Here is a 25942-nt window from a genome sequence, read left to right on the forward strand (position 1 = left end):
CACCGTATTGAGGGGAGGATGAATGGGGCCATGTATCGCGAGATCTTGGCCAACAACCTCCTTCCCTCAGTATGAGCATTGAAGATGGGTCGTGGCTGGGTCTTCCAGCATGACAACATCCTGAAACACACCGCCAGGGCAACTAAGAAGTGGCTCCGTAAGAAGCATCTCAAGGTCCTTGAGTGGCCTAGCCAGTCTCCAGACCTGAACCCAATAGAAAATCTTTAGAGGGAGCTGAAAGTCCGTATTGCCCAGCGGCAGCCCCGAAACCTGAAGGATCTGGAGAAGGCCAAAATCCCTGCTGCAGTGTGTGCAAACCTGGTCAAGAACTACAGGAAATGTATGATCTCTGTAATTGCAAACAAAGGTTTCTGTACCAAATATTAAGTTCAGCTTTTCTGATGTATCAAATACTTGTGTCATGCAATAAAATGCAAATGAACTACTTAAAAATCATACAATGTGATTTTCTGGATTTTTGTTTTAGATTCTGTCTCTCACAGTTGAAGTGTACCTATGATAAAAAATTACAGACATGTACATGCCTTGTAAGTAGGAAAACCTGCAAAATCGGCACTATATCAAATACTTGTTCTCCCCGCTGTACGTAGACAAAAAACACAACTTAGTGCTTGGCTTTACCAGCTCATGTATGGTAGTGAAGACACCTTAAAGAAAATGCCCCAGATAAGCAGTGATGGTTGGAAACGGCCTGACTGTCTGACCCTGACAACTGTGTGTGTGTGTGTTTGTTTGTGTGTGTGTGTGCGTGTGCGTGTCTGTGTGTTTGTGTCTTTTAGGTGCCACAGCCTCTGCACGCAAGGAAGTAATCCGGAACAAGATCCGTGCCATTGGCAAGATGGCCAGGGTATTCTCTGTCCTCAGGTATTTATTGGGATTTCCACGATGCATGTCTAGGTGTGCAGTTCCTGTCTATCTACAGTGCATTCGGGAAAGTATTCAGCCTTATTCTTAAATTGATTAAATGAATTAATCAATCCACATACAATATCCCATTATGACAAAGCAAGAAAAAAAGTTACCTTTATTTACATAAGTATTCAGACCTTTTGCTATGAGACTCATTGTGTCGAGGCACAGATCTGGGGAAGTAATACCAAAAAAACATTGCAGCATTGAAGGTCCCCAAGAACGCAGTGGCCTCCATCATTCTTAAATGGTATAAGTTTGGAAACACCAAGACTTCCTAGAACTGGCCACCCAGCTAAACTGAGCAATGGGGGGAGAAGGGCCTTGGTCAGGGAGATGACCAGGAACCAGATGGTCACTCTGACAGAGCTCCAGAGTCCCTCTGTGGAGATGAGCTCCAGAGTCCCTCTGTGGAGATTGTCCAGAAGGACAACCATCTCTGCAGCACTCCACCAATTAGGCTTTTACGGTAGAGTGGCCAGGCAGAAGCCAGTCCTCAGTAAAAGGCACATGACAGCCCGCTTGGAGTTTATCAAAAGGCACCTAAAGACTCTCAGATCATGGTTTGATGAAACCAAGATGGAACTCTTTGGCCTGAATGCCAAGCGTCACGTCTGGAGGAAATCTAGCACCATCCCTATGGTGAAGTATGGTGGTGGCAGAATCATGCTGTGGGGATGTTTTTCAGCAGCAGTGACTGGGAGACTAGTCAGGATGGAGGGAAAGATGAACGGAGCAAGGTACAGAGCGATCTTTGATGAAAACCTGCTCCAGAGCGCTCAGTACCTCAGACTGGGGTGAAGGTGCACCTTCCAATGTGACAATGACTCCAAGCACACGGCCAAGACAACGCAGGAGTGGCTTCGGAACAAGTCTCTGAATGTCCTTGAGTGGCCCAGCCAGAGCCCAAAAACTATTGAATCAATTTTAGAATAAAGCTGTAACATAACATAATGTGGAAAAAGTCAAGGGGTCTGAATACTTGTATGTTTATGTATTTTATAATATGTGCCCAGTTACATGATCGTAGGCAGAAGTCAGCATATTGTACTTGACAGGATAGCTATTTGAAAGTTCAAACTCACATCTAGAAGCCTACCAGACGAGCTAAATGCCTTTTATGCTTGCTTTGAGGCATGAAATACTGAAGCATGCATGAGAGCTCCAGCTGTTCCGGACAACTGTGTGATCACGCTCTCCGAAGCCGATGTGAGCAAGACCTTTAAACAGGTCAACATTTACAAAGCCGTGGAAGGATTACCAGGACATGCACTCAAAGCATGTATGGACCAACTGGCAAGTATCTTCACTGACATTTTCAACCTCTCCCTGGCCGAGTCTGTAATACCTATATGTTTTAAACAGACCACCATAGTCCCTGTGCCCATAATAGCAAAGGTAACCTGCCTAAGTGATTACCGCCCCGTAGCACTCACGTCGGTAGCCATGAAATGCTTTGAAAGGCTGGTCATGGCTCCCATCAACACCATCATGCCAGAAACCCTAGACCCACTCCAATTTGCATACCAACCCAACAGATCCACAGATGACGCAATCTCAATCACACTCCACACTGCTCTTTCCCACCTGGACAAAAGAAACACCTACGTGAGAATTCTGTTCATTGACTACAGATCAGCGTTCAACACCATAGTGCCAACAAAGCTCATCACTAAGCTAAGGATCCTGGGACTAAACACCTCCCTCTGCAACTGAATCCTGGACATCCTGACGGGCCGCCCCCCCAGGGGGTAAGGTTAGGCAACAACACATCTGCAACAACACTGGGGCCCCTCAGGGGTGCGTGCTTAATCCCCTCTGCACTCCCTGTTCACCCATCATTGAGTTTGCTGATGACACAACAATGGTTGTCCTGATTACTGACAACGATGAGACAGCCTATAGGGAGGAGGTCAGTAACAACAACCTTTCAATGTGAGCAAGACATAGGAGCTGATCGTGGACTGGCTGAACACGCCTCCATTAACATCGACGGGACAGAAGTGGAGTGGTTCGAGAGTTTCAAGTTCCTTGTTGTCAACCTCACCAACAAACTATCATGGTCCAAACACACCAAGACAGTTGTGAAGAGGGCACGACAACACCTCTTCCCCCTTAGGAGACTGAAAAGATTTGGCATGGGTCCCCAGATCCTCAAAATGTTCTAAAGCTGCACCAACGAGAGCATCCTGACCGGTTGCATTACCGCCTGGTATGGCAACTGCTCAGCATCTGACCGGGATGGCGCTACAGAGGTACTGGGCCGTACGCACTACCATCACTGGGGCCAAGCTTCCTGACATCCAGGACCCACAGGTGAAGTCGGAAGTTTACATAAACTTATGTTGGAGTCATTAAAACCCGTTTTTCAACCACTCCACAAATGTCTTGTTAACAAACTATAGTTTGGGCAAGTCGGTTAGGACATCTACTTTATGCATGACACAAGTGACTTTTCCAACAATTGTTTACAGACAGATTATTTCACTTATAATTCACTGTATCACAATTCCAGTGGGTCAGAAGTTTACATACACTAAGTTGACTATGCCTTTAAACAGCTTGGAAAATTCCAGAAAATGATGGCATGGCTTTAGAAGCTTCTGACACAGGCTAATTGACATAATTTGTGTCAATTGGAGGTGTACTTGTGTATGTATTTCAAGGCCTACCTTAAAACTCAGTGCCTCTTTGCTTGACATCATGGGAAAATAAAAATAAATTAGCCAAGACCTCAGAGAAAAAAATGGTAGACCTCCACAAGTCTGGTTCATCCTTGGGAGCAATTTGCAAACGCCGGAAGTTACCATATTCATATGTACAAACAATAGTACCAAGTATAAACACAATGGGACCACACATCCGGCATACCGCTCAGGAAGGAGACGCGTTCTGTCTCCTAGAGGTGAACGTACTTTGGTGTGAAAAGTGCAAATCAATCCCAGAACAACAGCAAAGGACCTTGTGAAGATGCTGGAGGAAATGGGTACAAAAGTATCTATATCCACAGTAAAATGAGTCCCTTATCGACATAACCTGAAAGGCCGCTCAGCAAGGAAGAAGCCACTGCTCCAAAACCGCCATAAAAAAGCCAGACTACGGTTTGGAAATGCACATGGGAACAAAGAAATGTCCTCTGGTCTGGTGAAGGAAAAATAGAACTGTTTGGCCATAATGACCATCGTTATGTTTTGAAGGAATAGGTGGAGGCTTGAAGGCTGAAGAACACCATCCCAACCGTGAAGCACGGGGGTGGCAGCATCATGTTGTGGGGGTGCTTTGCTGCACGGGGGACTGGTGCACTTCACACAATAGATGGCATCATGAGGACGGAAAATTATGTGGATCTATTGAAGCAGCATCTCAAGACATCAGTCAGGAAGTTAAAGCTTGGTCACAAATGTGTCTTCCAAATGGACAATGACCCCAAGCATACTTCCAAAGTTGTGGAAAATTGGCTTAAGGACAACAAAGTCAAGGTATTGGAGTGGCCATCATAATGCCCTGACCTCAATCCTACAGAAAATGTGTGGGCAGAACTGAAAAAGCATGTGTGAGCAAGGAGGCCTAGAAACCTAATTCAGTTATACCAGCCCTGTCAGGAGGAATGGGCCAAAATTCACCCAATTTATTGTGGGAAGCTTGCGGAGGCTACCCGACACGTTTGATTCAAGGTAAACATTTTAAAGGCAATGCTACCAAAATCTCATTGAGTGCATGTAAACTTCTGACCCACTGGGAATGTGATGAAGAAAATAAAAGCTGAACTAAATCATTCTCACATTCTTAAAATAAAGTGTTGATCCTAACTGACCTTAGACAGGGATTTTTTTACGGGACTAAATGTCAGGAATTGTGAAAAACTGCGTTTAAAATGTATTTGGCTAAGGTGTATGTAAACTTCCGACAACAACTGTATATACTAGGTGGTGTCAGAGGAAGGCCCAACAAATTGTCCAAGACTCCAGTCACCCAGGTCATAGACTGTTCTCTCTGCTACCGCGCGGCAAATGGTGCCGGAGTGCCAAGTCTAGGACCAAAAGGCTCCTTAACAGCTTCCACCTCCAAGCCATAAGACTACTGAACAACTAAACTAATCAAATGGCCACCCGGACTGTTTACATCGATTACTCCCCCCTTTTGTTTTCATACTGCTGCTACTCGCTGTTTATTATCTATGCATAGTCACTACTTCTTGAACTGCATTGTTGGTTAAGGGCTTGTAAGTAAGCATTTCACGTTAAGGTTGTATTTGGCGCATGTGACAAATACAATTGGATTTGATTTGAATTGAATTAGGCTTCATTGAAAACCTTTTATCATGGGACAAAATTCTTTATGTATTACTAATTAACGTATGCTGTATTTGATTTAAGACTTATTTTTGGCATGGCGCGTCGACCAACCTCGTCCCCAATTATCTCTTAACGTAACTGTCCAGTGAAATTCTCACTTTTAAAAGGTAATATTCTGTTGTTGACTCATCCTATGCACGTATTTATGGCCAGAGCCTAAATTGGAGAAGAAACACCTCAAACTTGTATCTCAAACAGACTGTTTCAAACATGATGTCATGTTGGCTCATTGGCTGAGCTGGCCAATCAGCGGTCTACTCAAAGGAATATTTTGAATCACTGGTATACGCCCACACCATTCTGTTGTTGGGGCACGCTTACAACATTCAAACTCAGGAAATCTGCTTTTTAAACAACTTAATTACCATTTTTTGTATGGGAAACTATTTCACTCAAATGTTTATTAATTATAGGTCATATTTCATAGAAATCTTGAAACACCGGACAGTTACTTTTGAAATAGTGAAAAGCTCTTCTTGTGTCTCAACTCTTCCTGTTCGGTGCTCCTTTTTCTGTTTAACCTCTCACTTCCTGGTTCAACTCCCAATAGATAATAATAATAATTTATTAAACTTTTATAGCACTATTCATTAAATAAAGGCATTTCAAAGTGATGTCAAGCAACAACAACAGCAAAAAAACAAGCAATTCAAAAACAACATCCTGAATCATCGCAGTCAAGAGACTGAACGCTGAGAAAATTCATGGATGATTGTCATTTTATACAGGTGAAGGAATAGGAGCATTAACTTTCATAAACATTGAGCTAATAAACAGCTTCATGGTTAGTTGAATCCAGTTCCATTTCTTTGTTTGTTGTCCCTGCAGGGAGGAGAGTGAGAGTGTGTTGACACTGAAAGGGCTGACCCCCACCGGCATGCTGCCCAGTGGAGTGCTGTCCGGAGGCAAGGAGAAGCTCCAGAATGGTACGCCGCACAACACACACCCTGGACCTCCATGCCTAGCCCACAACACCCCTCACACTCCCCAGGCCACCGTGTTCCGCCCCCATCAATACACACTTATACAAATATTTAATTAGCAACGCATCTACCTCAAAGACAAACAGATACCTGATACTTATTTCACCATTTTTTTTTCTCTCAGGGCATTTTCTCTTAAACCCAGTATATTTCTTTACGACTTTTATGTCATAGAACACAGTTGCAGCAGTGGGAAATACAATGTAACTATCTGTAGTCAATATAAGCATTACTGCAGCAAGGTTACCCTAGAATAAGCTCATATCTAAGTACTGCAAAGCGTGGCCCCTTTCTCTGATGTTGGTTTTAGATAATACCGTCATAAAATGTTAGAAGTTTTTCACCATTGTCTCTTTTAATGCTGTCTTGCTTTCCTTACCCCCTCTCCACCTTCCTCTCTGAAATCTACTGGTTATATCTCAAATATTGTCTCTGTCTTCTTCTTTCTCCTCTTTCCCTAGAAACCACAGGTATAATCTGTTGTGCAAGTATTGTGTCAGCAGTGTTTTGTGAGAATATTGTAGAATTCACCCTCCCATGTTGAATTCCAAACACTCCCAAAAACAGACGATCGATCGATCTCCGTTACGTGACAGACTAGCATTATAAGATGCTTTTCCACAGGGAAGACATTTCTTCCAAAGGTGACAAGTGGAATTGAATAATCTACCGACGGAATCAGGCTATAACATAGACAATTTAGAATTTTAATTTATTTTAAATAGAACAAAATCATGTCCTTTGATTTGACAAATTTGAAGTGATTTTTAAGATGTCAGGGAAGGCTAGGTACCGAGTAAGATGCAAAGGATGAATTGGAATTGACATAAACAACCGTGTATGAAAGGGGATACATATTATCTACCTTGTCACCCACAAACAAGGCAGAAATCCAAAGAACTTCATTCTCCTCTCTTTGGTTCTCTTGGTCAGTTTAAGTCTCCTCCATCAGTTGTTTTAGGCCTACAGTGAATTTAAGTCATGTTTTCGATCCTCTACTGCTCTGAACCGTCGACATCTATTTCTGGGTTCACTTCTCCCGAAGTTTACCACAGAAATGCTACATGTTTGCCTTATAAACAGTAGTCTATAACTCTATCTCTCTCACACACACACACACACACACACACACACACACACACACACACACACACACACACACACACACACACACACACACACACACACACACACACACACTGTTGATTCCGACTGCATAGGGGCAACCATGTACAGTAGTTCCCAGTGATGCAACGATGGGCCAAAGCCATCCACTGGAGATGCAGTAGCGAGGAGGAGCCATGTTGGGAGGCAGAGTGACGTTCAAAGAGATTTTCTGTCGCAGCATTGGTAGAATCACAGCTCGCCATAGGCTCCTATTGTTCAGACAGTCTCCAATGTGCTTCTACCGCAATGTTGTGCAATCCATCAACCACTTGGTTTCTTTTGGACCTCCTTGTAGCTTTCCTGTGTGTGTACATCGCTCTTGTGCATTATGTATCGTACCTCCATAGCCACATCGACCTGTTCAAGTTGTAGAGCTGTAGCCGCTAAGTATCATTTGCAGTCCCACCCGAGCCCATTTCTTTTTCTCTGTGCGCACCCCCTGAGTACAGAGTCATTTCCGTATTTCTGGTGATAAGTGTTTGATGATAAGTATTGCTATAGAACAGAAGGATTTGTACGGTAAGTGGTAAGTGCATCAAAATATTCCCACGGTGTGTTTTTTTAAAGGTGCATCTGCTCTTTCGGCGGTTCGTGTCAAAAGACGCGGCTGCGCTACAGTTCATGATAGCTTGTAGCCTATGTTTCCCGAGATCATTCCTCTTTTCTTTTACCTGAGCTCGGTTGTTCAGCTGCAGCCGCATTTATGACTTTGGCAGAGTTGTTTCTGTTCTCACTCACACGTCGACATGTACTGTAGCCTAACTCCTGTTGAACCACCGATCATATGTCACCCCCCCAACCCTGCTCCAGTGTGTAGTTTGTGGAGTGAGGATACATCAGACAGATATTCTCATTCACCCCTTTGATAATCATCAACCCTCTCCAGTCCTACTTGTCACGGCACCCCCGGCATCCATTTTCTATAGCCGTCCAGCACCGCTTCTTGTCCCTTTGTCAAACACGGGTGCCGTTTTTACCAAGCTCAAAATACCAGCGCACCACACATTTGTGTACAATGGGTATTTGACTGGCTCCATTCTGTCTGTCACCTTTTTGGTTAACTACCCCCTTCCTTCTTTGTCTGTCTTAACACACCCGCTTGATTCCTGCTCCTCCTCCCATGAGTGTCCTCTGTCCAAAAAACACAGGGAGTTTTTTTTGTTTTTAACATTGTTGTCTTTGCATTGGCTCTCTCTTTTTGCTGCTCATTGACCGGTTCCTGGGGAAAAAACCAAATGAATTCCTCGCTGGTCACCCTTCTTCTCATTCGTTTTGCAACCCCCGTCTTCTTCTCTTCAGCTACTATTGAGGCTATTGAGGCAGACGAAGGTAACTAGGCCGGCGGCCCTCTCTGTTGCTTCTTACCGCAATAGACAGGGGCCCCCGCCTGCTGCGTTTTCATCCATCTCGCCGTAGCTTGTTACAGAGTGTGTTGGGTGTTTGAGCTAACAATTTGTGGCATAATAATTACCCCCCCCCCCCCAAAAAAAGAGGGGGGAGAGTACAGAAAAGCCACACTTGTTTCAAAGGGGAACAAAGATCATATCACTGTTGAACAAAGATCATACTAGGCAGATAGCATTAAATGCATTACTTTTCTTTTCACCTGCTAGGATATAGCCACCCTCCCCTCCATCCCACCGACAAGGTTTTCAGCTTAGTCTGTATGTACATTGTTTTGCAGTATCCCCTCCACTAAGTAGTGTCCACTCATACGTTTGTCTGAAAAACAACAGCACTCAGCAGGATATTATGTCACACCTGTGACTTCATACAACGCCACCATGCCCCTACACCAACTCATCCACCCACTCAGTCTTCCTATAAAAGACCGATCTGATTGTCCCCCTTTGAAACAACTAATACAGTTGTGCTTTGTCTTGGCACTAATATACGTGAGATAGAAACAAATCAGAACAAAATTTGCTTTTCCAACAGAGGCTTTGAAAGCCAAATTGGCCTCCAACTCCAAAAAGAAAATGGGCAAACAAAGCCTCGCAACAAAGAACAAGCTCAACTACGCACTAAATAGCGATTTGCTAGCTAGCTGCTATTTAAGTTGGAATTGTTCAGCGACTCCTCATAAGCGCCCCCTAGAGGATGACGTGCATCAGTGACGAGACTCTTTTAGCTTATTTTTCCATGTGGTTCCTCTGTGGGCCTGCTGTGTCCTGTTCTCTTTGTTGAGCTGCTAATAACCTGTGTCTGACCTGTACTATGCAGCAACACAAACTGCAAGACCCATCAGCCCCCTCTCTCCACACCCATAATTTAATAATATCGCTAATTCCTCCCAAATTGTTCTGATCCAGAAAAAGGATATCCTGAAAATGTAACTGCTGACTACCATTATAGCCCCCTTGTCCCTTAGTAATTTGTTGCATGTTCTGAGCAGGCTTAACAAGTGGTTAGCAACAAGTACCTTTTGTAGTAGTGTCTATGCATGTGAGCGTAGTCTCACTGTTGTAGTACTTTTTCTGTGGTATACTGTATGTTTCAGTGTATGTGGGCCCCACTCTCTATTTTCCATTCATTTTTGTCTTTTCCATTTCCTTGGTCCTTTTGTTTTGTTTGTGTAGTACAGTGGTGGGGTGGTCTGGTCCTGGGGGTCCTCAGGTGTTTTCAATTGTGCCTTTTTGAAATATGCAGTCAAGTATCTTCAGGTTTATTTTTTGATAGAGCATCAGTTGCAAAATGTTGTTTTTACAGTTTCTTTTTCTTTTATTTTTTACACTATTTACTTCCACGTTTACTTTCACACTGAATAATTTGCACATGTATTTTCCCCAAAATACTTCATTTCATCTCATAATTGACTTACATACACTACTGGTCAAATGTTTTAGAACACCTACTCATTCAAGGGTTTTTCTTTATTTTTGCTATTTTCTACACTGTAGAATAATAGTGAAGACATCAAAACTATGAAATAACACATATGGAATCATGTAGTAACCAAAAAAGTGTTAAACAAATCAAAATCTATTTTATATTTGAGATTCATCAAATAGCCACCCTATGCCTTGTTGACAGCTTTGCACACTCTTGGCATTATCTCAACCAACTTCTTGAGGTAGTCACCTGGAATGCATTTCAATTAACAGGTGTGCCTTCTTAAAAGTTAATTTGTTGAATGTATTTGCTTTTTAATGTGTTTGAGCCTATCAGTTGTGTTGTGACAAGGTGGGGGGGGGGGGTACACAGAAGATAGCCCTATTTGGTAAAATACCAAATCCATATTATGGCAAGAACAGCTCGAATAAGCAAAGAGAAACAACAGTCCATCATTACTTTAAGACATGAAGGTCAATCAATATGGAACATTTCAAGAACGTTGAAAGTTTCTTCAAGTGCAGTCGCAAAAACCATCAAGTGCTATGATGAAACTGGCTCTCATGAGGACCGCCACAGGAGTGGACGACCCAGAGTTACCTCTGCTGCAGAAGATAAGTTAATTTAGAGTTACCAGCCTCAGAAATTGCAGCCCAAATAAATGGTTTGCAGAGTTCAAGTAACAGACACATCTCAATGTCAACTTTCAGAGGAGACTGTGAATCAGTCCTTCATGGTTGAATTGCTGCATGGAAACCTAAAGGACACAAATAAGAAGAAGAGACTTGCTTGGGCCAAGAAACACGAGCAATGGACATTAGACCGGTGGAAATTTGTCCTTTGGTTTGGTCCAAATTTGAGATTTTTGGTTCCAACTGACGTATCTTTATGAGACGTGGTGTGGGTGAATGGATGATCTCCAAATGTGTATTTCCCACCGTAAAGCATGGAGGAAAAAGTGTTATGGTGTGGGGGTGCTTTGCTGGTGACACTGTCTGTCATTTTATTTAGAATTCAAGGCACACTTAAGCAGCTTGGCTACCACAGCTTTCTGCAGCGATACGCCATCCCATCTGGTTTGCGCTTAGTGGGACTATCCTTTGTCTTACAACAGGACCATGACCCAACACACCTCCAGGCTGTATAAGGGCTATTTGACCAAGAAGTAGAGTGATGGAGCGCTGCATCAGATGACCTGGCCTCCACAATCCCCCGACCTCAACCAAATTGAGATGGTTTGGGATGAGTTGGACTGCAGAGTGAAGGAAAAGCAGCCAACAAGTGCTTGGCATATGTGGGAACTCCTTCAAGACTGTTGGACAAGCATTCCAGGTGAAGCTGGTTGAGAGAATGCCAAGAGTGTGCAAAGCTGTCTTCAAGGCAAAGGGTGGCTATTTGAATAGTCTTAAATATAAAATATATTTTGATTTGTTTAACACTTTTTTGGTTACTACATGATTCCATGTGTTATTTCATAGTTTGATGTCTTCATTATTATTCTACAATGTAGAAAATAGTAAAAATAAAGAAAAACCCTTGAATGAGTAGGTGTTCTAAAACCTTTGGCCAGGAGTGTACATACTTTTCTGCTTGTGAGTTAATTATGTGATATATCAGCCGTGTTTTTACTTTTGTAAATATTTCCTGGTACAATGAAAACCTATTTACCTCCAGCACCAGACATACCCTCTTCAGTAGGATTATGTAATCCATTTGTCTTTCGGGTTATATAATTACGATAATATGGTAATTGGTGTTGATATTGTGTTGTCATTTACTCTGATGAATTGTTCATATTGATTGTATTATACTTCTCTAATGTCTTCAAAAGGCAGAATGAACACTACATGGGATGGCTCATACCTATGATATTACAAGATGAGAATAAAAATAGATAGAATTTATCATTTAAGTGTTCAAAATGTCTCTGCATGAAGAAGTTAAGTTATATACATACTTATAAATACACTCACACAACTTGTATTCTTACTGTAGTTGTTTCTAGGAAAACACTAAGCAGATGAAATGCACATTGGCGTGATACTATTGAGAGAAGCATAGTATAGAAATATATTTTTCTCACAAATAACTATATTGTTAAAATGTCGATGCTGTGGTTTCTGTGGGTTGGTCTACTAAGCCTCTGCTATGCTAACAACCATCAAGGGATTTTTCCATTCAGTGCAATGGTTTATATAGTCAACCATTTCAGACAAATGGATTTTTATTCGTTGTATGGAATTCATTATTTTGTCATCACATGACTTGATTGCTATCACTATTAATTATTGACTCTGAACAAAACCAAAGGCACACTGATTGTGCTTCTGAACCAGAAATAAGTAACCTTATTAAATATTGTACATGTCTTTTCTACTTCTCTCCTCTAAATCACCCATTCCCTCCATTTTCCCCTCTCCATCCCTCCATCCTCCAGCCATCAAGGGCTTCTCGCCCCAGCACAAAATCACCAGCTTTGCGGAGGCCAAGGGCCTGGACCGCATCAACGAGCGGATGCCCCCGAGGCGGGACGGCCTCCCCTCAGACGCCAGCCTCAACTCCCTCAACAAGGCTCTGTCCTCGGAGACCAATGGCACAGACGCCAAGGACAGCAGCAACATCCAGTGAAGGGGCACGCTCCACCACGGCTGGTGGTGGCAGTCTGTGGCGACCAGGGTGGGTCGAACTACGGAAAGTTATCGCTCGTTCACTTTTTCAGGCCCTTGGCCTCCTCGAAGCTGGTGATGACGTGCTTGATTCTGAGACGAGAGAGGGAGAGAGAGAGAGAGAGAGAGAGCGAGAGAGCGTGAGAGAGAGAGAGCGAGAGAGAGCGAGAGAGAGAGAGCGAGAGAGAGAGAATTTATGAAAGCCCCTAGCTCATTTTACTGCAGGGCTCTCCAACCCTGTTCCTGAAAAGCTACCCACCTGTAGATTTTCGCTCCAACCCCAGTTGTAACTACTATAACCTGATTCAGCTTATCAACCAGCTAATTATTAGAATCAGGTACGCTTGATTAGGGTTGCAGTGAAAACCTACAGGACGGTTGCTCTCCAGGAACAGGGTTGGAGAGCCCGGTTTTACTGGATATGGACATTTTGTGTAACTTCTTACTAACTATTGTACGTTTACAAAATACAGCACTAAAAAGGGCAAAACATTAAAAAAAACATGTTTTTAAAAAATATAAGGGTGTACAAATTAAGTAAGGACTATTTATTAATAACTTTTTTTGCTACTCTTATAAAATAGCTCTGAAATAAATTAGGCAGTCTTAAAAAGAATGTTGCAACATTGTTTAAATGCCCCAAAAATTTAAAGTTTTATGGTTTTGTACAGATTATGCTTACCTCAGGTTCATTTGGTGTGTGCTTTTGACCCAGATTTCTGGAAAATGGCAAATTATTACCTTGGTGATGAATACCTATTTTTTGGGAGTTTCATAACTGGAATTTACATTTATATATTATTTGCAAATATGTTTTTGTTGTTTTTTGGGAATATAGATTTTATTGTGGCTTGCTGGAATTCTGTGAGTGTTAATTTTTCTCTTTTTAAAGTATTGCGAACAAAGTAAACATAAAGAACCTATATTGTGTAAAAAAAAAAAAAACAATCAACTGAAAGTGTCTGCCTATGCATGTTTTATAAAATGAAACAAAGGATTGGATAAATGAATTGAATGCCTTGGCTACGGAGGCCTGTTTTTAAATGTAGTGCGCTTAGTGAATATATACTGGAAACGTATATCGGCATTCATTAAATTAACACCATGATAATGCTTTATATGCCTTCAACTTCTTTTATAATTGAAACATTTAACTATCTGAGATGGAAAAGGAATCATATTTTTAACATGCACTTGTAAGTGCACACAGTCAGATTTAGCATGTTTGACCATTCTTGTGAGGTTTGTGGTTACATGTGGAACTCAAAATGCATGATAACTGTTAGTGCCATATAACGGGTTAGAAATGTTTGTTCTCTTTTGTAAACGTGCCACAGAAAGTGTAATTTACTATTATTAATAATGTTATTATTATTATTATTTGGAACTCTGCTTTGTATATCAGTTACAGGTTTGTTACTGCTTAATACTTTAAGATAAAACAAAAAAAATAGTTTTTTTTTAAACTGCTTAAGTGCCCAAGTAATTCACTACACGACATAAAGCCTTGCTTTTGTAATTTAACTTCAAACCAGTTGGCAGATGAAGCATGCACTCAACTATGAAAAAGTATTTTATATTACTGTTTAATAAAAAATGTGCATGTATTTCAACTTAAATGAAACTGTTTATTTGTGTGTGGTATATTCCTATTCTCAGATTTCAAGTCAATGTAAACATAAAAAATAAAAAATGTATTACATCCTAAATATATACACTTTTGGAAATGTTTTAATGATGATTACATGGTGTACGCCAAAACATTCATAATGAGATCTTCATAAATTATTATATATAGCATACTATTTATTTCATAAATTGGATTTCATAGCTGCCTCCCAAAAAGCATGTATCTCTCTAGTCACTGGAACATAAGAGACTTGGCTTAAAGGAGAATTCTGCTTTTTACAACCAAATCTCAATTTTTGATGTAAATGGGACTTTGATGTAGCTGTTCCATTATTAGTAGCCATATTATAAGTTCAATATTTGCAAAACAACCAGTTTTCATAACTTCATAACTCTGAATATTGTTATAATTTTTGTCCAAAAGGAAAAGGCATGCTGTCACAATAGGTTAGCACCTACAATTTGCAACATATACAGGGTTTCCGGATACTCCCGTAAAGCCAAGCTCATTGGCTATCGAGCTAACTTGACCCCGATTGGTGCTTATTTGACAAAGATACAGTCGATCAAATGAAGACCGGCCGCTTCATCGGCGTGCCATGAAGGCGTTGTGCCATTTCTTCAGTAAGTTCACATGGTGAAGCTGGAGGGGTTTTCTCCGCCCTGTTTGGCGGACCTTGTAATTGACGTCGCCTACCCACTCAAGGATGTCGTAGCCAGGGCCATGCCATGTAGCCAGGAATTTACTCTCCGTTGTAGGGATCAGCACCAAGACCTTCTCGCCTGGGTGGAACTCTCGTGGTTAGCCCCCCCGGTTGTAGATACGCTCCTGGGCGCGTTGCGCCTGGGCCATGTGCTCTGTCACCATTGGCCAAATCGCAGTCATCCTCTCCCTCATCCATATGTTCTACTATGCTGCGAAGGGGGGGCAGCTGCTCTTCCCAGACCTCCTTGGCTAGGTCCAGCAGTCCGCAGGACCGATGGCCATACAGGGGCTCAAAGGGGGAGAACCCAGTGGATGCTTGGGGTACCTTGCGCACTGAGAACATCGGGTGGGGCAGCAGCTGGTACCAGTTCCACCCGTCTCCCTTGATGACTTCTTCAGCATCTGCTTTAGGGTCTTATTGAAGCATTCAACTAATCCCCGTCCATTTGTGGATGGTACACACTGGTCCTGTTTTATTCGTAATTGATTGCAGACATGTTTCATCACACGGGTAATGAATGCGGTGCCCTGGTCCGTCAGGATTTCCCGCGGAATACCAATGGACCCACCAGATCCATTGCCACCCGCTCAAATGGCACTCCTATAATGGGCAAGGGAACCAAAGGGTTTCTATAATGTACCCTCAGAGCTGTGATCTGGCACTCCGGGCAACTACGGCAGTAGTCCTCCACGCCACGCTTGACTCCAGGCCAGTGAAAGCAGTTCCCGATCCACTCCCTGGTTTTCTCCATCCCCAGATGTGCCCCAAGCAGGTGGGTGTGGGCAAGCTGCAACACAGTCCTAACATACTGCCTGGGTATGAGTAACAAGTCTTTTGTCTCCCCATTGTGCTTTACTGCCTGAATCAATAAATTACGCTCGATGGCGAAGTGGGGGTAGCGCCACTCACTTACCCCAGTTAACAGTCAGCCATCCACCAAAAGCACCTGGCCCCTAGCATTCTGGAGATTGGGGTCTTCTAACTGGGCCATCCCGAACGGACCCGTGAGGATTCCCATGTCGGGAGGTCCGTCTGGGGCCTCCACCTCCATAAAGGGGATCCTGAGGTCTTCCTCGCACGGTGGGTCGCTTGCCGGAGCAGGGTCATCTCCCTCCTCCGAGTCCGACTCGGGCCCAGTGGACACCTCTCGTGGAGGTGGGTGGGTTGCACAGGCCACTGTCCTTTCCTTTTCTTCCTACCTCACTTGCGTGCCTCCCCAGGTCCCTCCTCCACAGTACCGGGCAATATCCACCGAGGAGAATTAGGAACAGCCCCCACGAGCATCTGGCACTCCCCCTTCGGGGTGGTTAACCTCACCGGCACAGTTGGGTACCTCTTCGTGTCCCCTTGTACACAGGACACTGTCTCCTCCTCGTCCCCCGGTTCATCTTTCCCCTCTCGGGTGAGCCACTGTGGGTGGGCCAGGGTTACCATGCTGCCGGAGTCCAGCAGAGCACTGGTGTCGATACCATTGATTCGTACAGGAACCATCGGAGTGCGCCCACCAGGAGATGACATAACTCGCCATCCGGGTTAACCCAGAGCTGGGGGATGTGGAGAGCATGGCCTCCTCCCGGGAGCTGTCCCGGCTCACCACACTCATAGTGGCACTCTTCGGTCTCTTCCGGTCCTCTCCCGCGGTGTGCCACAGTGCTCCCCCGGTTGTAGCCTTATGTGGCCTCCACGGCTGGTTGGCACTTTCCCCTAATTACCTCCACTTGGAGCTATCCGTGTCGGGGTGCCCAGCTTGTGTACTCCCAGCAGAGGGAGCCAACGTCGCATCACGTACCTCCCCTCTATTACCACCCCCCGGGTTAGACCTCCTGGGATACCACAGTACCAACATTTGTTGTTTCTCGAAAATCTGCGATGGTGACATAAGGCGCTGCATGATTTACAAATGTCCTGTTAAAACTTGTTAGGGCTAGGGGTTCCGCTAGCGGAGAGAAGAGTCACAGAAAGCAGAAATAGAGATAAAATGAATCACTAACCTTTGAGGATCTTCATCAGATGACACTCATAGGACTTTGTTACACAATAGATGTATGTTTTGTTCGATAAAGTTCATATTTATATCCAAAAATCTCAGTGTACATTGGCGCTTTATGGTCAGTAATGTTGTGCCTCGAAAACATCCGGCGAATTTTCAGAGAGCCACATCAATTTACAGAAATACTCATAATAAACTTTGATAAAAGATACCAAGTACTATGCACAAAATTATTGATATACTTCTCCTTAATGCAACCGCTGTGTCAGATTTCAAAAAAGCTTTACGGAAAAAGCAAGCCATGCAATAATCTGAGTATGGAGCTCAGACACAAAAACAAGCCATGCAGATACCCGCCATGTTGTGGAGTCAGTAAAAGTCATAAATGGTGTTACAAACATTCACTTACCTTTGATGATCTTCATCAGAATGCACTCCCAGGAATCCCAGTTCCACAATAAATGTTTGTTTTGTTCGATAAAGTCCATAATTTATGTCCAAATACCTCCTTTTGTTAGTGCGTTTAGTAAACAAATCCAAACTCACGAGGCGCGGGCAAGTCCAGGCGAAAGTTCAGATGAAAAGTTCAAAAAGTTATATTACAGTTCATAGAAGCATGTCAAATGATGTATAGAATCAATCTTTAGGATGTTTTCAACATACATTTTCAATAATGTTCCAACCAGAGAATTCCTTTGTCTTTAGAATTGCAATGGAACGCAGCTACCTCTCACGTGAGCGAGCGTGATCAGCTCATGGCACTCTGGCAGACTCCTTACTCAATCAGCTCTCATTCACCCCCACTTCACAGTAGAAGCCTCAAACAAGGTTCTAAAGACTGTTGACATCTAGTGGAAGCCTTAGGAACAATATGACCCCATAGACACTGTATATTCGATAAGCAATGAGTTGAAAAACTACAAACCTCAGATTTCCCACTTCCTGGTTGGATTTTTCAAAGGTTTTTGTCTGCCCTATGAGTTCCTATGAGTTCTGTTATATCATTCAAATTCATAGTGTTTTTTATCCAATACTACTAATAATATGCATATATTAGCATCTGGGCCTGAGTAGCAGGAAGTTTACTCTGGGCATGCTTTTCATTAGAACGTGAAAATGCCTAAATGCATTCCCCAAGAGAGGATGACTTTCACTTTAGCAGTGATAAATTCATGAACTTCTTTGAGGAAAAGATTATGATTATTAGAAAGCAAATTACGGACTCCTCTTTAAATCTGCGTATTTCTCCAAATCTCAGTTGTCCTGAGTCTGCACAACTCTGCCAGGACCTAGGATCAAGAGAGACGCTCAAGTGTTTTAGTACTATATCTCTTGACACAATGATGAAAATAATCATGGCCTCTAAACCTTCAAGCTGCATACTGGACCCTATTCCAACTAAACTACTGAAAGAGCTGCTTCCTGTGCTTGGCCCTCCTATGTTGAACATAATAAACGGCTCTCTATCCACCGGATGTGTACCAAACTCACTAAAAGTGGCAGTAATAAAGCCTCTCTTGAAAAAGCCAAACCTTGACCCAGAAAATATAAAAAACTATCGGCCTATATCGAATCTTCCATTCCTCTCAAAAATTTTAGGGAAGGCTGTTGCGCAGCAACTCAATGCCTTCCTGAAGACAAACAATGTATACGAAATGCTTCAGTCTGGTTTTAGACACCATCATAGCACTGAGACGGCACTTGTGAAGGTGGTAAATGACATTTTAATGGCATCGGACCGAGGCTCTGCATCTGTCCTCGTGCTCCTAGACCTTAGTGCTGCTTTTGATACCATCGATCACCACATTCTTTTGGAGAGATTGGAAACCCAAATTGGTCTACACGGACATGTCCTGGTTTAGATCTTATCTGTCGGAAAGATATCAGTTTGTCTCTGTGAATGGTTTGTCCTCTGACAAATCAACTGTAAATTTCGGTGTTCCTCAAGGTTCCGTTTTAGGACCACTATTGTTTTCACTATATATTTTACCTCTTGGGGATGTTATTCGAAAACATAATGTTAACTTTCACTGCTATGCGGATGACACACAGCTGTACATTTCAATGAAACATGGTGAAGCCCCAAAATTGCCCTCGCTAGAAGCATGTGTTTCAGACATAAGGAAGTGGATGGCTGCAAACTTTCTACTATTAAACTCGGACAAAACATAGATGCTTGTTCTAGGTCCCAAGAAACAAAGATATCTTCTGTTGAATCTGACAATTAATCTTAATGGTTGTATAGGCGTCTCAAATAAAACTGTGAAGGACCTCGGCGTTACTCTGGACCCTGATCTCTCTTTTGAAGAACACATCAAGACCACTTCGAGGACAGCTTTTTTCCATCTACGTAACATTGCAAAAATCAGAAACTTTCTGTCCAAAAATGATGCAGAAAAATTAATCCATGCTTTTGTCACTTCTAGGTTAGACTACTGCAATGCTCTACTTTCCGGCTTCCGGATAATGCACAAAATAAACTTCAGTTAGTGCTAAATACGGCTGCTAGAATCCTGACTAGAACCAAACAATTTGATCATATTACTCCAGTGCTAGCCTCTCTACACTGGCTTCCTGTCAAAGCAAGGGCTGATTTCAAGGTTTTACTGCTAACCTACAAAGCATTACATGGGCTTGCTCCTACCTATCTCTCTGATTTGGTCCTGCCGTACATACCTACACGTACGCTACGGTCACAAGACGCAGGCCTCCTAATTGTCCCTAGAATTTCTAAGCAAACAGCTGGAGGCAGGGCTTTCTCCTATAGAGCTCCATTTTTATGGAACGGTCTGCCTACCCATGTCAGAGACGCAAACTCGGTCTCAACCTTTAAGTCTTTACTGAAGACTCATCTCTTCAGTTGGTCATATGATTGAGTGTAGTCTGGCCCAGGAGTGGGAAGGTGAACGGAAAGGCTCTGGAGCAACGAACTGCCCTTGCTGTCTCTGCCTGGCCGGTTCCCCTCTTTCCACTGGGATTCTCTGCCTCTAACCCTATTACAGGGGCTGAGTCACTGGCTTACTGGGGCTCTCTCATGCCGTCCCTGGAAGGGGTGCGTTACCTGAGTGGGTTGATTCACTGTTGTGGTCATCCTGTCTGGGTTGGCGCCCCCCTTGGGTTGTGCCGTGGCGGAGATCTTTGTGGGCTATACTCAGCCTTGTCTCAGGATAGTAAGTTGGTGGTTGAAGATATCCCTCTAGTGGTGTGGGTCTGTGCTTTGGCAAAGTGGGTGGGGTTTTCTCCTTCCTGTTTTGCCCTGTTTGGGGGTGTCCTCGGATGGGGCCACAGTGTCTCCTGACCCCTCCTGTCTCAGCCTCCAGTATTTATGCTGCAGTAGTTTATGTGTCGGGGGGCTAGGGTCAGTTTGTTATATCTGGAGTACTTCTCCTGTCCTATTCGGTGTCCTGTGTGAATCTAAGTGTGCGTTCTCTAATTCTCTCCTCTCTTTCTTTCTCTCTCTCGGAGGACCTGAGCCCTAAGACCATGCCCCAGGACTGCCTGACATGATGACTCCTTGCTGTCCCCAGTCCACCTGGCCATGCTGCTGCTCCAGTTTCAACAGTTCTGCCTTACTATTATTCGACCATGCTGGTCATTTATGAACCTTTGAACATCTTGGCCATGTTCTGTTATAATCTCCAGGCACAGCCAGAAGAGGACTGGCCACCCCACATAGCCTGGTTCCTCTCTAGGTTTTTTCCTAGGTTTTGGCCTTTCTAGGAAGTTTTTCCTAGACACTGTGCTTCTACACCTGCATTGCTTGCTGTTTGGGGTTTTAGGCTGGGTTTCTGTACAGCACTTTGAGATATCAGCTGATGTACGAAGGGCTATATAAATAAATTTGATTTGATTTGATTTGTAGTGACTTGCGGTCGGAGGCCGAGCAATTGCCAAACCAGGCAGTGAAGCTCTCGATGTTGCAGCTGTAGAACCTTTTGAGGATCTCAGGACCCATGCCAAATCTTTTTAGTTTCCTGAGGGGGAAAAGGCTTTGTCGTGCCCTCTTCACGACTGTCTTGGTGTGTTTGGACCATTCTTGTTTGTTGATGATGTTGACACCAAGGAACTTGAAGCTCTCAACCTGCTCCTTCCTATACAGCCCCGTCGATGAGAATGGGGGCGTGCTCGGGCCTTGTTTTCCTGTAGTCCACAATCATCTCCTTTGTCTTGGTTACGTTGAGGGATAGGTTGTTATTCTGGCACCATCCGGCCAGGTCTCTGACCTCCTCCCTATAGGCTGTCTCATCGTTGTCGGTGATCAGGCCTACCACTGTTGTGTCGTCTACAAACTTAATGATGGTGTTGGAGTCATGCCTGGCCATGCAGTCGTGGGTGAACAGGGAGTACAGGAGGGGACTGAGCATGCACCCCCGGGGGGCTCCAGGTTTTTGGATCAGCATGACAGATGTGTTGCTACCTACACTCACCACCTGGGGGCGGTGCGTCAGTAAGTCCAGGATCCAGTTGTAGAAGGAGGTGTTTAGTCCCAGGATCCTTATCTTAGTGATGAGTGTTGAGGGTACTATGGTGTTGAATGCTGAGCTGTAGTCAATGAATAGCATTCTCACATAGGTGTTTCTTTTGTCCAGGTGGGAAAGGGCAGTGTGGAGTGCAATAGAGATTGCATCATTTATGGATCTGTTTGGGCGCTATGCAAATTGGAGTGGGTCTAGGGTTTCTGGGATAATGGTGTTGATGTGAGCAATTACCTGCCTTTCAAAAGCATTTCATGGCTACAGGTCTGTAGTCATTTAGGGAGTTTGCCTTTGTGTTCTTGGGCACAGGGACTATGGTGGTCTGCTTGAAAGATGTTGGTATTACAGACTCAATCAGGGACATGTTGAAAATGTCAGTGAAGACACCTGCCACGTCCTGGTAATCCGTCTGGTCACGCAGCCTTGTGAATGTTGACCTGTTTAAAGGTCTTACTCACGCCAGCTTTTGAAAACGTGATCACATAGTCGTCCGGAACAGCTGATGCTCTCATGCATGCCTCAGTGTTGCTTGCCTCAAAACAAGCATAGAAGTGATTTAGCTCATCTGGTAGGCTCGTGTCACTGGACAGCTCACGGCTGTGCTTCCCTTTGTAGTCTGTAATAGTTTGCAAGCCCTGCCACATAAGACGAGTGTCGTAGCCAGTGTAGTATGATTCAATCTTAGCCCTGTATTGACGCTTTGCCTGTTTGATGGTTTGTCGCAGGGTATAGCGGGATTTCTTATAAGCTTCCGGGTTAGAGTCCCGCAACTTGAAAGCGGCAGCTCTATCCTTTAGCTCAGTGCGAACGTTGCCTGTAATTCATGGCTTCTGGTTGTGGTATGTACGTACAGTCACTTTGGGGATGACGCCCTCAATGCACTTATTGATAAAGCCAGTGACTGATGCCATCGGAAGAATCCCAGAACATGTTCCAGTCTGTGATAGCAAAACAGTCCTGTAGTTAAGCATCTGCTTCATCTGACCACTTTTTGGCCACTCTGACAGTGCTCCAGAGTTCCTCTGTGGAGATGGGAGAACCTTCCAGTCCAGAAGGGCAACCATCTCTGCAGCACTCCACCAATCAGGCCTTAATGGTAGAGTGGCCAGACGGAAACCACTCCTGAGTAAAAGGCATATGACAGCCCTAGGTTTGCCAAAAGGCACCTAAAGGACTCTCAGACCATGAGAAACAAGATTCTCTGGTCGGATGAAACCAAGATTGAACTCTTTGGCCTGAATGCCCAGTGTCACATCTGGAGGAAACCTGGCTCCATCCCTACGGTGAAGCATAGTGGTGGCAGCATCATGTTGTGGGGAGGTTTTTCAGCGGCAGGGACTAGGAGACTCGTGAGGATCGATGGAAAGATAATCTGAGCAAAGTACAGAGATCCTCGATGAAAACCTGGTTCAGAGCGCTCAGGACCTTAGAATGGGGCAAAACTTCACCTTCCAACAGAACAACGAGCCTAAGGACATTGCCAAGACAACGCAGGAGAGGCTTCGGGACAAGTCTCTGAATGTTCTTGAGTGGCCCAGCCAAACCCCGGACTTGAACCTGATCTAACATCTCTGAAAATACCTGAAAATAGCTGTGCAGTGATGCTCCCCATCCAACCTGACAGAGCTTGAGAGGATCTGCAGGGAAGAATGGGAGAAACTCCCCAAATACAGGTGTGCCAAGCTTGTAGCGCCATTCCCAAGAAGACCCGAAGCTGTAATCGCTGCCAAAGGTGCTTCAACAACGTACTGAGTAAAGGGTCTGAATACATATGTGAATGTGATATTTCCGTTTTTATTTTTAATAAATTTGCAAAAATGTCTAAAAACCTGTTTTAACTTAGTTATTATATGATATTGGGTGTAGGTTGATGAGGGAAAACATTTTTTTAATCCATTTTAAAATAAGTCTGTAACATGTCAAAATGTGGAGAATGTCAAGGGTTCTGAATACTTTCCTTTAAGAGGAGTAATGCCTGGGATGCTTTAGATATTTCCTTAACAAACACATTCCCACCCTGATTCTGACCTTCGATCAATAGCTGTATTCCCACAGAGCAGAGTGAAAAAATATATATATATTTATTGGACCATAACAATAGTAACAACAATGATAATGGTCATTGATAGTGACTCGTCAAGATGAAACCCCAGCTAATTCAATTAATTAGAAAGTGTGTTACCCAATGTTAGCTTTTTCAAGCTACACTCTGCAAGATGTACATATCATCAAAAAGCAGGCCAGTGCCACCAACATTTAAGACTGGTTTGGTGGGGCTCTGACAGTGTCACGAGCGTGAGGTAGAGCTGCAGCTGGAGTCCCTCCCAGTGGCCCTTGTCAGACTTGTTCAGTTGTACATGAGAAACAATGCACAATTGAAGGAAGCAGGTTCTAACATCCTGTTTAGGGAAGGCCAGAGCCTTGACTTTGGAATGGAGCAAAGTAATAAACCTCACAGGTAAAGCTCAAAGTTAATCTGATCGCGCTTTGTCGGCTATGCACCTTTAAAAGGCAATGTTCCTGCCTTCACGGAGACCATATTCACGGTTAACACAGCATATGTCGGTGAATAGCTGCAAAGCACAATTGGATTGAATCCTGGCCCTACACTTTTTAAAGTGAGGATTCACTGATATAATGTCATTTGTTTACATTTTTTTTAATTGTGTGTGCACATTTTTTACATGATTTGCATGAAGGTGCAAGTAACGACTATTTCATCAAATCCTCTAGCAAGCACATATCTGGATTTAGAATGCTAATTCAGTAGATCTATCCAGAAGTTCTTTAGATCTGTTTTTCATTCTTCATACGGGGGAAGTGAATGTCTGCAACCTCAATACTATAACAACAACATTCTCAAGCAACCAGTGTAAGGTCATCTGGGTGCGTGACACTCGTATGAAAACAAAGAAGAATGGAAGACGTCATCAATAGCATTCTGGCTGCTTCACACTCTTCCGCTTCATTCATTTTCTTCCACAATGAGCTGTCTTCACCAATCCCTTAGAAAAAAAAGCAGTAATGAGCGTTTTTGAATACCGTTGAAGTCGGAAGTTTACATACAAATCAAATCAAAGTTTATTTGTCACGTGCGCCGAATACAACAGGTGTAGGTAGACCTTACAGTGAAATGCTTACTTACAGGCCCTAACCAATAGTGCAAAAAAGGTGTTAGGTGATCTAGATTTTTTTTCCCTCTGGTTGCACATATAACATGTTGATAGGAATTTGGTTGAACTAATTTTAGTTTCCCTGCAATAAAGTCTCCGGCCACTAGGAGTGCCGCCTCTGGGTGAGTGGTTTTCTGTTTGCTTATTTCCCTATACAGCTGACTGAGTGCGGTCTTAGCATCTGTTTGTGGTGGTAAATAAACAGCCACGAAAAGTATAGCTGAAAACTCTTTAGTCAAGTAGTGTGGCCTGCAATTTATCACAATATAAAGCGAATTTTTGATGTCCCGTTGGTAGGATATTCGTGATCGTACCTCATCTAATTTATTGTCCAATGATTGAATGTTTGCGAGTAGTTTTGACGGTAACGTTAGCTTTCCCAGTCGCCTTCTCCGGGTCCTGACCAGGCATCCGGCTCTTTGTCCTCTGTACCTGCGTCGCTTCCTCTTGCAAATAACGGGGATGTCGGTCCTGTGGGGTGTTTGGAGAATGTCTTTGTAGCAGAAAAAATATTTGTCTAATTCGAGGTGAGTGATCTCTGTCCTGATTTCCAGAAGCTCTTTTTTTGCCGTAAGATACGGTTGCAGAAACATAATGTACAAAATAAGTTACAAATAACGCAAAAAAAACACACACAATAGCACAATTGGTTGGGCGCCCGTAAAACTGCTGCCATTTCTTCCGGCACCTTTGCCAAATACATTTAAACCTATTTTTTCACAATTCCTGACATTTAATTATAGGAAAAATTCCCTGTCTTAGGTCAGTTAGGATCACCACTTTATTTTAAGAATGTGAAATGTCAGAATAATAGTACAGAGAAATATTTATTTCAGCTTGTATTTCTTTCATCACATTCCCAGTGAGTCAGAAGTTTACATACACTCAATTAGTATTTGCTAGCATTGCCTTTAAATTGTTTAACTTGGGTCAAACGTTTCGGGTAGCCTTCCACAAGCTGCACACAATAAGTTGGGTGAAGTTTGGCCCATTCCTCCTGACAGAACTGGTGTAACTGAGTCAGGTTTGTAGGCC

At 43.4% G+C, this 25942-nt stretch overlaps 1 protein-coding gene across 4 annotated transcripts in view; it reads left to right on the plus strand.

The window, feature by feature from the left end:
- LOC118368726 (protein phosphatase 3 catalytic subunit alpha) overlaps positions 1-14646 on the plus strand; it is a 97509-nt gene extending 82863 nt beyond the window's left edge. For 2 of the 4 annotated variants that reach the window (XM_035753076.2, XM_035753078.2), the window contains 4 exons: positions 801-885; positions 6114-6211; positions 8735-8764; positions 12705-14646. In XM_035753076.2, coding sequence (XP_035608969.1) covers positions 801-885; positions 6114-6211; positions 8735-8764; positions 12705-12895 — 404 coding nt within the window. In that variant the 3' untranslated portion in view covers positions 12896-14646. The remainder of the gene's footprint in view (positions 1-800; positions 886-6113; positions 6212-8734; positions 8765-12704) is intronic. The other 2 variants (XM_035753079.2, XM_035753080.2) reach the window with 1 other exon arrangement.
- The last annotated feature ends 11296 nt before the right edge of the window (positions 14647-25942 follow it).

The sequence above is a fragment of the Oncorhynchus keta genome, chromosome 35 (assembly GCF_023373465.1).
Source record: "Oncorhynchus keta strain PuntledgeMale-10-30-2019 chromosome 35, Oket_V2, whole genome shotgun sequence".
In the NCBI taxonomy this organism is placed as follows: domain Eukaryota; kingdom Metazoa; phylum Chordata; class Actinopteri; order Salmoniformes; family Salmonidae; genus Oncorhynchus; species Oncorhynchus keta.